An 18,703-nucleotide genomic window follows, 5' to 3' on the forward strand; every position below is an offset into this window, starting at 1 on the left:
ACGTTTTTAGTACTTGTGTTGCAGTCTTATGTTGCTCCACACCTTGCAACCTGTGACAATTGGGACAAGTGTCTTTCAGTTGAGAGATGCGCAGCCATCTCTGCTGTAACAGTGAAACAAAGTTTGGTTGAATCGAGAGTCTCTACTCCACATGACCTGCTGCTGGTTGACTAGTTAAATAAGGCTTTGCTACTTTGTTGTCTGTACTTGCACAGGCTCATGTAGATGGATGAACACGTAGCAGAAATCTCTTGTAGATTCATCAGATAACAGTACACAATCGTGCTGAAGTCTCGAATTAGAAGGCCGACCCTAGGGCCACGGGCCCGTGTAATCCGCGAACGGGCTGGCGCTACTCACGCTACCGTAGCTTGTTCTCTGGTGCTCGACGCCCATGTAATCCACCACGCGCACGTCGTCGCCGGCGGCGGCTCGCCGGCGCTCATCGTCCATTGGGTTGTCCGCGCCGCTGACCGCCGGTCCAGCGTTCCTTGTGGTGCCGCCGTTGGCCCCGTCGTTGTAGAGCTGGCCAGGCATCAGCCCGCCGACGCCGAACCCGACCACCCCGTCGTACGCGCCGAAGGCTCTCGTCGGCCCCCCGAACGGCCCCCCGGTGCAAGGAAAGCGGTCGAGCGCGGCCATGGTGGACGCGAGGCCCGGGTGGCCAGGGGTGAAGCTCACGCCGTAGCCGCTCGACGTCGTCGCGCCCATCTGGGCCGCCTTCTGCAGCAGCGCCGTGGCGGACATGCTCGCCAGGCCGCCGTTGCCCGGGGAGTAGCAGCCGCCCATGGAGGCGGCGTCGCTCGGCCCTGCCTGCAGGCCCAGCATGCTCAGCCTGCTGCTCGGGCTGAAGGCCGACGGAGCGGCGCCGAGGCTGGACAGCATGCAGCCCAGCGGGTTGTCGGCGTCGGCTGCGTCGGCGTCGTAGTCGGAGAACATCTTCAGGTGCGGGCTCTTTATGTCCGGCTCGAAGGCGGAGGCCTCGTCGGCGTCCATGTCGAGGTCATCGGCGTGGGTGGACGGCAGCATGAGGTTGTGGTGGTGAGCGTGCTGCTGGCCCTGGAGCGCCGAGGCCACCGTGGCCATGTTCATGGCCGGCTGCGCCAGCTTGCTGTTCTCCTGCGCCAGCGCGTCGCAGAAGGCCCGGTGCGTCACGAAGCTGTCCCTCCTGCATGACGTCACAAAGTTCGATGATACATCGCCGGAGCCGGCGGACGCATGCAACGGACGGCGACGGAGGAAGCCGGACGGACCTGGAGAAGAGGGTGCCGCAGTCGCAGCGGTACTCGCGGGTGCCGCAGACCTTGGCGTGGGCCTTCCAGTCGGAGTGCACGGCGTAGCGCTTGGCGCAGCGGTCGCACTTCCACTTCTTCTCGCCGTGCTTGCGGCAGAAGTGCTTTTTGATGCCGGTGAGGTCGCCCAGCGCGCGCCGGGGGTCGTGGTGCACGCACGCCGGCTCGGGGCACACGTACGCGCGCTTCCGCGGCGCCGCCCCGCCCTCGGCGCCGCGCTGCCGGAGCTTCCACGGCAGGTTGTGGCCGCGGCGGTGCAGCTGCAGGTTCTGGTCGCGCTGGAAGCCCTTGTGGCAGATCTCGCACACGAACCGGTTCGTCGCCATCAGCGTCCGCGGCGACAGCGCGATCACCTCCGCGCTCGGGTCTGCATGCAACAAATGCATACCACACTTGAAAAATTCTACCCCGGCCCAAAATCAAAGCCACGTGGCGTGAATACTAAGCATTTCTAAGCGATCTTCCCTAGATAATTTCGAGGTCATTAGCTAAGAAACTTGATTAACCATTTCTCGATCGCGTTACTAAACCTAGACCATAGGCTCCACTCTATAGCCAACTCATTAATAATCGTACAAGCAAATCTACGAACAATCTAGTGGAGTATATTGTTGAAACAGACGCGTACAGTATAGTCTTGTCATTCCCGTCATGGTTTTCAGTGTCAAGAGACTTGGACGTACTGACTGACGAACACTGGCTGCCACTATTGACTTTGACAAATCAATAATTGTAGTCACAAGAAGAAGTAAACACAAAGTTCATGCAAAGAGAAAGAATTCAGGAACTAAAACCACACGAATTTAGCGTGTAAAGATCTCCAAGAACAAATATACTACCTCCATTCTAAAATATAGTGCGCTCGCGCTTTCCGACATTCAACTTTAACCATAAATTTAACCAACAAGACCGACTGCGGTGGGAGAAAAAATTATATAATTGAAAAACTTCTTTTGAATGTGAATCCACCGGTGTCACTTTTGCTCCTGCTGTAGCCGGTTTTGTTAGTTAAATTTATGATCAAAGTTATATGAAGGATGGGTTCACATGCATACCACACTTCAAAATACTACTGTATTTTGGAACGGAGAGAGTAAACAAGTCATATGAAGGATGGGTTCATGCATACCACACTTCAAAATACTACTACTACTACAACTGTCCCCGAAATTATAGAAACTTGGCATATACCGCAGCATTTCTCTTGCACTCAGTCATGGGATCGACTTCTAGCAGGAGGTTTTCAGTATATAATTTCAAGGTCACTATCTAAGATTTTTTTTTTCTGCGGGGAACACTATCTAAGAAATTTAATTAAGCGATTTATCTTGTTACTAGTACTAAACCTACTACACTATAGCCAACTCACTAAGCATCTTTGCAAACAAATCTACAAGCAATCTAGTGGAGTACAATATATATGTCTTGTCATTCCCGTCCTAGTTTTTCAGTGTCAGGAGACTTGGACTGACTGATGAACAGCAACCGCCACTATTGACTTCGCCAAATCAATAATTGCTAGTGACAAGATCGACCAGGAAACACAGAGTTCATGCAAAAGAGACAAAATTTAGCAACTAAAATTGTCCCAGAACAAATATATAGCAGTTCAACCGAAGTTGAAACAGTCCAAATCATTCATGCAATTGCTCATCAAAAATCAAGTCATATGAAGGATGGATTGAGAGGCCTCCATGCATGCATGTACGCACCTGGAGTCCCGGGAAGGCTTCGCTTCTTCTTCTTCTTGGTCGCAGCCGGCGGGGTGGACAGCGAGTCGGAGGTGCCAGCAATCACGAGCCGGAGATCGCCGTCGTCTTCACCGATCTCCGGCGGGCTTCCGGCCAGGAACGGCGGCTTGCCGTGGTACGGCAGCCGGAACTCCTCTCCCAGCCCCTCCACCGTGCTGCTCACGGAAGAGAAGCTACCCGTGCACTCCCCCGTCCCCGTGGCACCGCACGCCATGGGCGGCATGCAACTACGCATGCGCCAGAACACACTTACCAGCAGGCTCACAAAGCGCCACAAAATCGACCACCTTCAGTGACCAGAATTCTGCTAGCTGCGTGCCTGCTCCTGGTGCCCTGTGAGGAGGTGGGTGAGTGATCAGTGCCAAACCGCTTGTGTCTTGTGACTTTGTGAGTGACAGTGGAGAAGAGGAAGGGGGTTGGTTGGTCTTATATTTATGCCTTCTATTCCCTGTTCAGCTTTCACGCATCGCCACATTCGTCCATTTTACCTTTCAATGGCGTTCCTGTCCTTATCGATGTGTGTCAGTGATGACTTGAGTTGAGTGTGCACTCCGCATGAATATGATACACGCATGTCCTTCTCATGCATTTTGTAATGCTTTACTTCGTTATAAAATAGGGGGATTAGCTCCTTTTGTTCTTTTGTAATGGCATCGAGTAAAATGCTAGTACTACAGAGTACTCTGAGTAATATAGCCGCGAGTACTACTGCGGAAGATGGCGGCGACGGATTCCAGAGCGTGTGCATGCGGGGCGTGCTGAGAGTCTGCTAGACTGGTTGATGATCTCGACTCACCGTTGGGCGGCTTGACGAGGCCACCAAATTAGATGGTGCGCGTTGGTGCGAGGTCAGGGCACATCATCAAGCTCGTAGGTGTAGAGCATATAATATTTGTTTTGTCTGAATTTGTTGAGTAACATAATAAAGATGCTTGTGTGCATTTTTGAATGTAGAGTCCGGGGGTTTCAACCTCCTTTTTGAAACAAAAATACTACTCCCTCCGTCCGGAATTACTTGTCGCATAAATGGATAAAAATGGATGTATCTAGAACTAAAATATGTCTAGATACATCCATTTTTCCGACAAGTATTTCCGGACAGAGGGAGTAGATGTGAAGAGTGTAATCTGTAGCGGAGAGTGTCATTCGAGCTGCAGTGGTTCTTTTGTTCTAGCGTAGTTTGGATCTAGCATGCACCTTGGTTGTTGCCTCCCTCGGGATCGGTATCTGCTAGAGACAATGCTCAAGGTTTCCCGGGAGGGGAGGCATAAAATACGCATGTTTCTTGCCATGAGAGCAACTTGTGGTTAAATTGAGGAGCTTCTTGTTGCCTTGTTTTCGTGCCTAGGGGCTCCACGCCTCGTTTTCAATTCAGAGGCAGTCAATTTGAGATTTTAAAATGCGGTCACCCGATCCCCAAAACCACTCTTCTCATGCTAAATATCTTGAATTTGTACCGCTATTTTAATAGTAGCAAGTTGAATTTGATTTGCTTAAGCAAAACATATGGCTGTTTTTTTACAGTAGTACTCACGACTCAAGGGCTCTTGCTACGTTACCGAATTGATTGGCTCAGAGACCTCGGAATTGACAGGGGAATGACAACGATGATGCATGCTGCATGCTGATGATGCATGGTGCTTGGCGTAAAAAGGAGGATGAACCCAACATAGGACACATACCTGGTTTGGAGGTACTTGGTTCTGGACAAACACATGCAGTTTAAAAAGGCAAAGACAAATACCCATCCTCTTTTCTTTTTCTTCAAACGTTGCAGGATAACCATTACATCGCCAAAAACTTGTGCTACCTAAGCAAACTATGATCCTTACATGGCTGAAGATGGCGCAACCCAAACAACAACATGATCCAAGACGACCTAGACTAGATCAAATGTATAACACATGGCATTGGCATGAAAAGCGAGGAACGTCCACAACGAGATTATGAACAACCAACCACACAACACGACTACCGAGATGTTGTCGGTAATAGTGATTGAAGCTGAACTTCACAAGGACAAAATCGCCAACAACCTAGAGCCAACACCACTTGCACGAGCATAGGCATGGTGTCGACGAGCAATGAGGGAACCAACCCAACGCCGTGCGGAGCAGCCGCCACCTGGGCCATTGAAAGGGGGTGAGGGGCGGAGGGTGGGGAGAGGAGTAGGAGGGCCCTCATAAGCACCGTAAACAAACTCAACCACGCCGACGATGACGATGGGTGTTGGAGACACGTCCCAAATATGCCCAAGCCAGAGAAGCCAGAGCGAGGAATGGAGGCACTCACACATGGGCAAGACGAGGGCAAATCGACAAACTCAGACAAACAAATAGACAATGAGATAACATACCAGAGAGGAGAATCACAAGATCCAATAACCCCCCCCCCCACCCCTCCCTATCTGGCGATAATGAAAGCATATAAGGAGGCGGTGGGGCACACCAACGACACCCTTGAGCGACAACTTTGGCACGTGGCAACAACCCAATTTTTGGAAGGGCTTCAATATCTAATGGATCGAAATGAACAGTTTGTGACGACTTTGAAATTGGTGAGATAATTTATAATTTTCCAATAGAATGGTTATACTAGATATTTTCAGAAGTAATGGTACATGCAAAAAAAATGTCAAGGAATTTTTACACAAAATTAAAAATCTAAAAAATAAAGTACTTGAACAATCGGAATACCTTTTGCAATTAGTTTCAAACATTTGAATTGCCGGTCCCAAGTCTAGGTAAAGGAGAAGGGTTGTGATAGACTTGGTGAGCCAACCTTAAATGCTCAATCACTCTTATGGAGATGAAACCCAAAAGAAAATATCACCAAAGAACTAGCCATGCATGGGCATGTATGTGTGGAAGTTAGCCATCCATGTGCTAGAAATTGTGACTAGTTTTCATGGTCTTATGGGTTTTAACTCTAGTCCGCCCCAACTTGTTTGGGGCTAAAAGGTTTTATTATTGTTTCAAAGTTTGAAATGCAAGTTTCACAACTATTCATAACATGACTAATTTTGAAACATGTATAAAATAATTGAAATTTGAGTGAATTGTTGGGGGAATGTTTCTGAAATTGATTAAAATATGAATAAATCATTGAATTGTGTGCGAAAATAAATTATGAATTGTGTTTGAAAGTGTTTCTGAAACAATGGTTGTATTTTGATGTAGGATAGGGTGTCAGGACATATCTCTGTTGAGAAGGATTCAGATCTTGTGAGGACTAGAATCATGGTTTCTCGTCCCTAATTGTTTGGCGAGCAAGGCCCAACTATTGTCATGAGTGAAATTCTTGCATTTTATTGTTATTGTTTCTAACTTAATGAAACACCATGGCCATCACTCTTTTGTTCATTTTTCTAAACTACTCTCTTATTTTTACTTTATTATCAGGCTCATCTAAAAAGTGTAATTAATTAAACACCATTGGTTCATTTCACATTGAGAACCAAGATTAGACAGAAAATAATGGTGTAATTAGTATTTGCCCATTCAACACAAGTAGCCTCGCAAACCAAAAGTTCTGATTTTCTTAGATGAACTATAAACCAAAGGAGATCGAGTACTCGTTCCGATGACTCGATTTGAATGGCCTCGTTATTTTTCTTTATTTTAAGCCAATTTGTCCAGTGTTGGTGCTTGAATTGATCGACATTGTTGAACAATTAATAATATATGATTTTTTGCGGGTGAATAATATATGATTTTGTGCATACCATCGATGCAGAGGCCGGTGGTTATCCTCCTTCTAGAATAATTCATTTCGATAGCGAAAAAAAAGCTTAGGCAATCAACGGGATATGTATTGAATTGAACTGAGTGCACCACATTTTCTTGCTCAAAAAGAAAGAAATGAAGGAAGGAAAAGGGCAGATGCAGTGCATCGGCTGCTTTAATTTACTGCTCCTGTGCTTAGGATCTGTAGTTTGACGGCATAACTTCTTGCACATATATGCTGGTTGTCTTGTAGACAGCGTACATCGTGGTCGATCAGGTACTACGTACATATGCTAGCCCCAACGAGTCCGTGCCAGGGCCCGGCCTCGGTTGTTCGATAACGTCCACGCGCGCGACCGTGACGTGATAGGGAAAGAGAAGGAAAACTACGCATGTAGCTTATGATTTCTCTTGGAGACTTTTGTCAATGGGCTAGACCAAATAGCCAATTATAACAAGTGTTTGATCAGTATCCATCTCTTGATTAGCCTAGCGAATCAACCTAGCGATCGATGACTAATCCATCACTTAGTTAGCTACTAAGCTCGTCCTTTCAATTTCTTCAAGAAAACTGCTACTTACTTTTATTCCTACTAGGGACAGTAGCAGAGAATATTACCATTGCTATCTCTATGCTTAGTCTTTGGACTTTGGTACATGTTTAATTTGTCGCTTGCTTTGTCAAGTTGTCCTCACGGTACCACCGAAAAATACTAGGCATATGCTGCACATTGGATTAACTGATACTGCTAAGAGACTACTAATCTAAAACGGTTAATGCGCCATTCTTGACGCGGAGAACCGAGGACGCGATCGTGTGCAACCATTTTGTACTTTTCCTAGAATTTATCCCCTTTCCTAAATGGAAGTTTTGTTGCTCTGGTTTTTGTACCAACTATGAATAAGCCAACGTGTGTAAGTCTTCGAGTTGTAAGCAGCCGCCTCCAAGGGGGGTTGGTGCCAATGATGTTACCGTCCGCGGGGTCATTTACTTCTTGAACGCATTGCTGAAGAGCTGCTACTCCCTTATCCGGGGTCTCTTTGGCCCTCGATCGTTAGCTTGCGCTTGTGGTGGTGTCTAGTTTTGTTTAGGGATTGCTTGTGTTCGTCGTTGGGGTTTTTGTACGGTTTCTCTGCGATCAACATGTTTCGATCTAATTAGGTAAACTTTCTTCTTCTTAACTAAATTGTAGGAGCACCCTGTCCTCAGACAAGGTTCCGTAAAAAAAAGCCTCCAGAAACAACACATGCTACATGCTGCTACCAGCTGCAAACCACGACAAAAGATACTATTGGTCCCTTGTCCCCAAGAATCTTACAACTCTTGTGGAGTGCCACCATGATGGAGATCAACGGAGCCCGGTGGTGGAGAATGGGAAGGGAAGGGCAACGACACTTCACTGGGAGTAGTCATCGTTTGTTGTGTTGCATGAGCAATGCTACACTCACGGGGAGAGTTTTTACGGGATTCACGGGATAGCTTTGTTGGGACCTCTTGATTGGTTAAAATAAGGGTGAGGGTACCACCCTCACCGAAAATCAGAGGAGGGGAGGGGGAAGATTAGTTAGAAAGACAATCCGTGAAAGGCCCATAAAAACTCTGTGCGTCTAGAATTATCAGCGTTGCATCACATGTTTTCTCCATTTTGTTGATGTGCATTTCATCACAATTTATGTCTAAGAAATAGGAACTAAGCATGACCACATCTACACGAAGGAAACAAAACAAATCACAATGTATAGTGCAAGAATTGGGCAGCCTAGATGGTAGGTGTTGACGGCGAATTAGGAGTGTTTCTAGGCCACGAGATTCCACACGGCAAACAAAACAATATATACTGTGAGCTTGCTAGAACCTACGTGAAATATAGACACGACTAAATTAATTAACATGATGGCCACCACATGGGTAAACGATTGGTGGCTCGACCGGTTCATTAATGCCTCCCTGAATCTTCGCCGCTTAATCATCGACCAGTGAGACCAGATGTCAACACACCAAATCCTAGTCACTGCACGTTATTACTAGCCAACAGTAGCAAGGAAAGGTGGGTCTAGCAGTCTAGCTAGCTACTCCATTGAGCTGCCTGCCAAATCCTATTACTAGTAGTTCTCCCTCGCTTTTTTTTTTAAAAAAAAAGGTTAAACCTCCGGCATCTGAATCAATCTATGCATGTAGTCCCCCGGCCTCTACATCAATCGATGCATGTAGCCATTTTTATTAATAATTTCATAAAGGTCTGATAAGAACAACATCAATCCATCCGAAGCAACCACTCACACCTACAAACTCGATAATGTGGAGTGCTCTCACTCCCCATATCTAAAACCGGTGTCATCGCTGATCCATCCACATAACGTATCAGGACCAACAACCGCAAATAAAGCGCACACCACATGCACACGTTTTAGAAGCCGCCATCATCATCGGACCATTGATCTATCTTCAGGAGAGAGATCCGCATCATTGTTGTCAGTCCGGACCTCCGTCGACGCCACCACGACCTCCAACGACGACATCGCCCTGTGCTCGTCCGTCCAGACGCGAAGACTCTGGAAGATCTGTCGTGCGTAGCACCTACCAACCAGGCATGACTCAACATAGCACCTGTCGGCCATGCATGACTTGACAGCTCCATCGAAGCTCCGTGCAAGACGAAGCCGTTCCACCTCCTGCCTCCATCTTCCGGCGCTGCTCCACAACGATGCTCCCAAGAGAGAAACGGCATCGCGGTACCGCCATTGTCCGATCTGAAAGACCAGATCCTAGGGTTTCCCCCGAAGCAGCACGATGGGTCGACAACAGTTACACGACGATGCCTTCATCAAGGTAACAGTTCTCCCTTCCTTGGTTAATTAGATATATCCCTCTCCTGATCCTGCCTACGAAATCACAATTGTTAGCTCAACATCATGCATGATCGAGCCTGTCTGTACTGGCAGGATGACAGAAAATGAAGTGCAGAAAATCCTTTGAGCTGTCATGATCTACATCAAGGCGATATTTGTGGCAGTCGTACCATGGTCGAGTTGGGTGGCTATGAAGTCAAAGCAGCTGTCTGCTTAACCACGCGAGAGAGTGGAGACGACGTCGCCTACTGCTGCTGCGCTGTCAGGTAAAGGCGAGCCGTTGCCGTCCGTCGGTGCACATCGACGACGTGAACGGCGAACCGCCTGCCGGTTCCTCGCGGGAAAGCGACCAGCCGTGAGGTGATCGGAGATGGAGGAGGCCGGGCAGGCCATCCGCCTATCCCTCGTGTCGCCAGTCACACGGCGGATGCGACGGCGGTGGCGGCCGGCGTCCGCCATGGAATGATTAGATATTTAGATCGATGATGATGATGATTATGATGATGTGATTTTCTATCTTTTTTCCTTATCTGAATCCTTCTCCCCCGACGAACAAATTCGTCGTGCCTTCTCATCATTCGCGAGCAGAGACTGTCCGACCCGCGGCCTCCAGTGCCTCGCGGACAGATCATACTGCCGAATCACATCTGTTAATTATAATTACGTACTCATCATCTTAAGCTGAATGCCTCATCGTGAACTTGCTTTCCGTGATTGCATCATTGAGATGCCATTAACTTCGACGCGAAACGGCAGCGGCCGATGTGGGCGCCGAGCGCAGCTGTCAGGACGCAGAGCGAAACCACAAGCAAGCATTTAATCTGCAGGTAACTACGCTGCTCCTCCTTCACGTCCCGATCTTCTGCTGTCTCGAAAGCCGAGTCGTGTCATTCCTTCATTCAGAGAAGGAACTTTACAGACCGCGGGAGCGAGGGAGAGGAATCCAGACGAGGAAACGTGGGGCTCAAAAACTTGAAACGAGCTGAGGTTTGCGCAGGGGTGCTTCTATCTACTTGGATGACAGGCTATTTGCTTGGTGCGTCCATGGTTTTCAGCTCCCGTGAATATCACTTATGGACCGTCTTTCTTTAGAAAAGGAGGAGGACCCCTGGCCTCTGCATAGAAAAGCTCTGCATCTGAACGATGCATACGGCCACTTTATTAATTATTCTTACAAGACCTTACAAAGTTATACAACAGTAAGACTAAAGCCACCGTCTAAGCAATAACTGTCGCTACTCCTATCCAATTGATAAAGGGGCGTTGATAGTCTGGGCCTAATACCAAACAGACATCGCAGCCAAACATAAACATCTAAGACCTGAGGTCCCAACCAGGACGCCTGTCGGGTATGAGGCACCTACCAGTCCGGCACACTCCTCAACCAGGCCGCCTGCCGGGTATGAGGCCGCCGCAGCCACCTGCCACCAATCAATCTTCAGTGTTGTACTGTTGCACCACCTTGCCCGGCCTTTCTGCCATCGACGCCACCACGACGCATGATAATGTCACCCTCCTGCGCGAGTCCCTCGCCACACATCGGGCGCCGAGTCTCCACTGCGCCACGCCGCCGAGAAACGCCACCATTAATGTGCAGGATGAATCACCGCTCCACCAATTATTCCGTCCACTGGTCCCTCGAGCTCGTGTACACCTCCAAGAATGACGTCACAAGAGGAAAACGACACAATAATGCCGCCGTCATCTGATCTACTAATCTAGGGTTTCCCTCGGAGGTAGCAGATAGTGGCCTGGAACTTCTGAACATCGATGCCTTCAACAAGGGAACGACACCAAATAGTGCCGTCATGTATGGACCATATAAGTGAAAATTGTTCTTGGTAGCTGCAACTGCTCGATGAGGATGAATGCTGCATTGGTCTTCTACGACTTTGTTATTTGCCAGATGATCCTTTGGGTCTGTGCCAGTGGCAGATCTAGGTTTACGAAAATGGGTGTACAGAGTGCAAGATTATACAAATTTTCTAACTTTTCTTCAATATATACTTATTTTAGCTACTTAGTTTGTGTTGTCTTGCCAGAATTAATGGGTATACAAATGTACACCCACGTACCCTTTTGGCTCCGCCCATGGTGCGTGCGCTCGTGTTGGCTATATATGTCCTAGTTGGGTAGAGGTTAAATGTAAGCTTAATGTCTACTACGCAATTTTATTTTTTTAGACTCGTGTTGGGTCTCTAAGGACAGAGTTTTGTAGGACATTAGCAATTTTTCCTCAAGTGGATGACATAAGGTTTATCAATCCGTGTGAGGCGTAAGATGAAGATGGTCTCTCTCAAACAACACTACAACCAAATAACAAAGAGTCTCTTGTGTGTCCCCAACACACTAAATACAATGGTGAATTGTATAAGTGCACTAGTTCGGCGAAGAGATGGTGATACAAGTGTAGTAATGATAGTAGATATTGATTTTTGTAATAGGAACAATAAAAACAGCAAGGTAGCAAGTAACAAAAATGAGCACAAACGGCATTGCAATGCTTGAAAATAAGACCTATGGTTCATACTTTCACTAGTGCAATCTCTCAACAATGCAAACATAATTAGATCATATGGCTGTCCGTCAACGTGCGATAAAGAATCACTCCAAAGTTCTTATCTGATGGAGAATGTAAGACAAAATTGTTTGTAGGGTACAAAACCACATCAAAGTTATCCTTTCCGATCGATCTATCGAGCTATTCCTATAAGTGTCACAAACAGCCCAAGAGTTCGTACTAAAATAACACCATTTGATACACATCAACCAAATCTAATGTCACCTAGATACTTCAATGTCACCACAAGTATCCGTGATTTGATTATACGATATGCATCAAACAACTTCACATTCATAATATTCAATCCAATATAAAGAACTTCAAAGAGTGCCCCAAGATTTCTACCGGAGAAAGTAGGACGAAAACATGCATCAACCCCTATGCATAGATTACTCCAATATCACATTGGGAGTCCGCGAGTTGAGTGACAAAACATACGTAAAGTGAATCAATATAATACTCCATTGTCACCACGGGTATTCATATGCAAGACATACATCAAGTATTCTCAAATCAAACAATGTATTCAATCAAATAAAAGTAAAACCTCAAAGGTAAAACTCAATTCATCACAACAAAATAGAGAGGTGAAAACACCATATGATTCAACTATATTAACAAAGCTCGCGGTACATCAAGATCATGCCAAATTAAGAACGAGAGAGAGAGAGGGAGAGAGAGAGAGAGAGAGAGAGAGAGAGAGAGATCAAACACATAGCTCCTAGTACAAACCCTCAGCCCCGAGGGTGAACTACTTCCTCCTCATCATGAAGGCCGTCGGGATGATGAAGATGGTCTTCCATGATGATTTTCCCCTCCGACAGGGTGCCGGAACAGGCTCCTGGTTGAGTTTTTGTGGATACAGAGGTTTGTGACGGCAGAACTTCTCATTTAGAGTCATTTCTGTTTTTTTTTGTATTTATAGGATTTCTTTGGCGTCGACTCACGCAAAGATGGGCCTCAGGGAACCCACCACCCACCAGCGCACCATTACCCCCCAGGCGCGCCCTGGTGGGTGGTGGCCACCTCGTGACTCTTATGGCATTCCCACGAAGTTTCTAGTTTTTCTTTTCTTCCAAAAAAATCATCAAAAAGTTTCGTTGCATTTGAAGAACTTCGATTTCTGCAAAAAAAACAACAACATCACCATGGTAGTTCTGCTGAAAACAGCATCATTTTAGGTTAGTTCCTTTTAAATCATATAAAATTGCACCTAAACCATATAAAATTTCTGTAAACATAGCATGAATACTTAATAAATTATAGATACGTTGGAGCCGTATCAATGCTCAATGTGCTTGTATCTTCTCGATGCTTCATCATGAGTTAATAAAAACATATTTTATCAAAAAAGGGTTGCTTCTATCGGTCGTCCACCTCAACGCGGTGCCTACTAGGACTTACTGGTTACTTGGCATATAAATCTCAAATTATTTTCATCAACTGTAAAGCGTCGCCAAGAAATCTTCTTAATAATAAAAGTATTTATATATTTTTGCGGGGGTATTTATATATTGTTAAACATAAAACATCCATGCATCTTAAAATAAATTTTCATCTATTTGAGACAAAATTCTTGTAATTTAGAAGGAAATGTTCATGTATGTATAAAAGCGGTGTTCACACACACACACAAATATATATAATAAAATAATTATGCATATCATAATAATTACTTATGTTATTTTTTCTGTATTTTCTAATAAAGGGTGGAAGTGAAAAAGATATGGAGGAAAATATATTTTGTTTTAGATGAACATGCCTACGACCTTGCTTCACATTCAAAGCCGAAGAAACACTAACATGAGTGTACTGGGGTAACCCATTTTACAATATGGGGCAAGGAACTAGCACTCCGGCAAAATAATAGACTAAAACATAAGTTCTAGGCGACGACAACGCCGATATCCTCCATTACAATTTACAAGAATTATCTTTTTAGGAAAAAAGAAATAAAATAAGTAATTAAAATATAAAGCAGGAAAGACATAAATAAAAAAATAAAACATGTAAAAACTAAAATAAAGTAGACAGAAAAACAAAAAGAATGAAAAAAATGCCAAACAAATTTAAAAAATAAAAATAATAAATGGCACCAACTTGTTGCGACCCAACTAGTGGACATGCATGTCCGCTCCCTTCACATCTAGCTTGGGCGGAGTAAAGCGTGATGGCTATATCTCGGTTATATGCACCTCTCCCCTACAACATGCAGTGAATAGGCCGGCCCAATAATGGATATAGTATTTTACATTTTCTTTTTGTTTCTTTAGTTTTCAAATATGCGTTCATTTTCTTCGGTCTGCCGTTTCGGTTCCTTGCTTTTTTTTTTAGTTTTCCCTTTCCTTTTTTTCAATACATGTCACTTTTCAATACACATTGTACCTTTTCGTATAAATGTGGAACTTTTTGTTAGACCTTGAACAATTTTTCAAATACATGATGAACGGTTTTTCAAATACACGTTGAACATTTTTTGAATGCTATGAAACATCTTTCTAATTACACAAACTTTGTTTACATTGCATTAACATATTGGAAAACTGTAACGAACATATTTTTGGAGTGCGTGAACATTTTGAAATGTCACGATATATTTTGACTGGTATGTAACCATTTTATTTTCATTAATTTTTTTTATAGAAATGCATGAATATTATTGAAATATCATGAACATTTGAATGGTGAGAACATTTTTAAAAAATTATGCAAACATTTCTGTACATTGCATAAACATCATTTAAAAATTTCACAGACATATTTTTTAAACAGATGAACATTTTATAAATGTCACGAAACCTTGTTTGGAATTGAGCGAACAGGTTTTGACAAGGTATGAACATTTTCAAATGTGCGATGAATGGATGTAAAAATTGGACTAAATAAATTTTTGAATATATGTATTTAGAATATGTAAAATATAAGTAAAAACCATTGTTTTGTAAGAATTTGAGGAAGCTCACAATTGGAATATACAAGCCTAGTTCTATAATGTACAAATACTCAACTAATATTATGTAACATGGACTACATGATAACTCTCTATATTAATACAAAAGTGCTATTTTGAAGCACTTATAGATATTTGTTAAAAGCAGGTGGTACTTTGAAACAACAAGTGTATACTAAAAAGAAATAGTAGTGTTGCTCTTTCTCTCTTCCTCTTTTTGTTTATGTTTTTTTGTGAAACTTCCATGATGCCTCTTTTTTGTGAAGTGAAGTAGTGTCAACACACCACATCGTAAAATACTTATAGATATCATAATAGTTACTTGTGTTAATTTTTTATATTTGCTTCTTAAGGGGGGAGGGGGGGAGGTTGAAAAGAAAAATAAAAAACAAAATTTTGTTTTGTTTTGGACAAACATGCCTATAACCCTGCTTCTAATTCAAAGTCGAAAAAATACTAACACGAGTGTATTGTGGAAACCTGTTTTACAATATGGCGCAAGGAACTAGCACTAACAAAAAATAACAAACTATAACATAAGCTCCAACCTAACAATAAACACCCACTGCAACAAGAACAGATGGACACTCCCCTAGGACAACATATGTTGGTTGCAAGCTTAAAAAGCTCTTGTGTCTTGCCAGGCCACAATGTCCTCCAATGCTGTTTACAAGAACACTACAAGAAATATGTCAACTTGCGTCCATCACTATTGGTCACCGAAAGGTCATTGTTTTTCATTTGCGACCTTTTTGTGACCAAAAACAGAAGGTCAAAAGCTGGCGGTCGTAAACTGAAATTAACGACCTTCTCTGTGAGATGGTCGTGGAATTCCACGACCAAAACAAAAGGTCGTTGATTCTATGACCTTCTGTTTTGGTCACTAGCTCTCTGCCCAGGCCACGCCGGGTCCAACGTGGCAAGCTGACGTGGCAAAATTGCGACCAAATAAAAAGGTCGTTGATAAGATTCAGCCTGGTCCGATTCGATGTTTTACATGGGTGGAGCCCAACAATTCAGCCTTTCTATATATTTTTTCCCATCATTTTTTTGTCGACTTCATGGGCCAAGCCCAACATTGCAGCCTTTTAATCTTTTTTTCAAATGAGTCCAGCCCAATGTTTTCTAGGTTTTTCTTTCCTGGGCCTTGGCCTTTTCACATTCATTTATTTTCATTTTACTTTTTTACCCAAAATATTTGTCCAATATAATTTGATCCTTGGCCTCTTTAAGGTCCAACTCCAGCCCATTTAAAGAACATTTTCAAACCAGTTTGAATAACAATATGAATCAAGTTACCACGAATTAGCTGAATATTACGGAAATATCTCGGAACACACATTCTACAAATTTCCGTCACATATATACAGATCCAAGCAACCTACAACATGTTGTAGTCAAGCATTCAGGTGCTGGAATACTCCAGAACAGGAAAAATAAATAGAACAAGCCTATCTAGTGCTTCACGACGAGAAAACATTGTAATCTGCTTCTTCAAGTACTGCTTCTTCCTTTTGCAAAACATCTGGACATTCGAAAGAGAACAAAAAGTATGTCACTGATAGAAGAAATATTACACGGATACTTTTAAAATAAAAACTAAAGACACACCAGTATTTTATCATTCTACTTATTATTATTTTAACAAGATCATTCTACTTATCTGGAATAGGCATATTCATCAAAACAGGGAATTGAATTGGCACATATGACAAACTTAGCAAGAAATAAGCATTGAATGTTTCACATACACGGCAAGGTTTAAAAATGATCATTCAAAGTTACAATCATCAAAGTTCCATTTGAGTATAAGGAACAATACTCATATTCAATCAATAAGCAACTATGTCAAAATTAATTTAGATTTACTAATGTGTGTGTCAAATGATACATGTAATAGGACAACGGCGTTAATACTAATCAGGTTACTCAATCATAAGGCATGTGAGCAGGATTGATGAATATGGCATGAAAAACCAGTAATGTGAAACTGGACATACAGGAAGAACACAAAACAAAGTAAAATTGTTTAAGGAAGGGAAAATGGGCAACTTTGACACATCAGGGTCAGCATATTTCCTTGGAAATATACTCACAACCCTGAAAATAACAATGTGCATCAAATAAGAAACCACCAGAGGTAAAGCATCTAGAGAAACCGAATATGGTGTCCACTTTATGCTATAGCATCATCATCAGGATTAAAACAACATATGGATATTCAGTGCTGGATTAGACCATATATAGTACCTCTACAACAAAATAGGACGCCGTATGCGGCTGTGCACCATCTTACTTTGGTCTTTGGTCCAGATGGCAATGGCTGTAGTTGCTTCTCTGGTCCAGATGTGTCTTCCTCTCCATACAAACCAAATTTCACAAACTGCTGGAGCATTCTTTGCCATAAAATATTCTTTGTTGTGGCCCGCTTTTCACTTGAAGTAGCTGCAGTTTTTAGATGGAGAGGACTGAAGTTAGGTAAGTGATAAAAATCATCTACCAAAAAAGTTGATCTCTAGAAACTCAGCAAGTGGATAACAGCCACTATTCGTATTTTAATCCAGGAATCCTGAGGCTACCAGATCAGAGCCAAGCCACAACTGACGCTTCCCCTCACACTAATAGCATATCATTATTATTGATCAATTCATGCTAGTATCGACATGGTAGAAAGAAAGAAAACTACCTCTGGCTTGATGTCCTCAGGCTTAGGAATGTACTCCTTGTCATCCCAATCTTCTGGCTGCAATCACAAAACACATCAGCCTCTGGCACTTGAAAAGAGCAAGCAAAAAAATTATAAGCAAACTCCACAATGTACAATAGTAGTTCTACCAGTAGCAACAGATGGAGGCAATTGGCTCACCTGCAGTAGCTGTCCAGGAGCAAAGTTGAGGACGCATGGGGCAGGAGCAGCAGGATGCAGCTTGGGGACATGGTCGGGGAACACAACCAGCAACAACAACTTGGGGACGTGGTCCGGGAACACAACCAACAGCAACAGCAAGTCCGGGGAACACAACCTGAAATCACATGGGAAGTTATTTATGCTGTAATTTTACTAACAGGAGATCATACAAACCTACTTCACTACTGATTTGTGTATATATATAAGCCCCAAAGCCCGTCCAATTTGAGAACTTAAGACCTGAATTTGAACATTCTAAATTTCACAGTTAGTTGAGGCTAACTTTTTTAGATGTAATGTAACAATTGAGACATCAATTGGGCACAACTTATTTAGATACTAATGTTCAGCAAATTCAAAGATTGTATGTTCTAGCTAACAAAAATATAATACCATGCTTAGGAACTCAGAGCCAGAAAAAGTATGTGTCACTTAAGAATGATGGTCAAGGTTCGAGACCCAGATCTGAAGTTTCAACATGTTTTGTCAACAACTAGGAGAAGAACTTATGTGATTTTTGCAATAAATCAATACAATATATAAGCTGAAAGTTCAATAAGACAGGTTGCTTTCAAGGGCTCGTAAAATAGACACAACTGCAGACATGCAAAGTGTGAGAAACATTCACTTCCCATCACACGACAGCATATGCAATCTCAATAAT

The 18,703-nt window shown here is 43.6% G+C and overlaps 1 protein-coding gene across 1 annotated transcript; it reads right to left on the minus strand.

Annotated features, from left to right (window-relative positions):
• Positions 1–238: 238 nt before the first annotated feature.
• Positions 239–3,427, minus strand: LOC119282125 (zinc finger protein GAI-ASSOCIATED FACTOR 1-like). Its single transcript, XM_037562450.1, has 3 exons — positions 3,005–3,427; positions 1,254–1,659; positions 239–1,168 (listed from the first exon to the last, which is right to left on the minus strand). The coding sequence occupies exons 1-3, from the start codon at positions 3,276–3,278 to the stop codon at positions 313–315; spliced, it is 1,536 nt and encodes a 511-aa protein (XP_037418347.1). The 5' UTR covers positions 3,279–3,427; the 3' UTR covers positions 239–312.
• Between the last annotated feature and the right edge of the window lie 15,276 nt (positions 3,428–18,703).

The sequence above is a fragment of the Triticum dicoccoides genome, chromosome 3B, assembly GCF_002162155.2.
Source record: "Triticum dicoccoides isolate Atlit2015 ecotype Zavitan chromosome 3B, WEW_v2.0, whole genome shotgun sequence".
Taxonomy (NCBI): Eukaryota; Viridiplantae; Streptophyta; class Magnoliopsida; order Poales; family Poaceae; genus Triticum; species Triticum dicoccoides.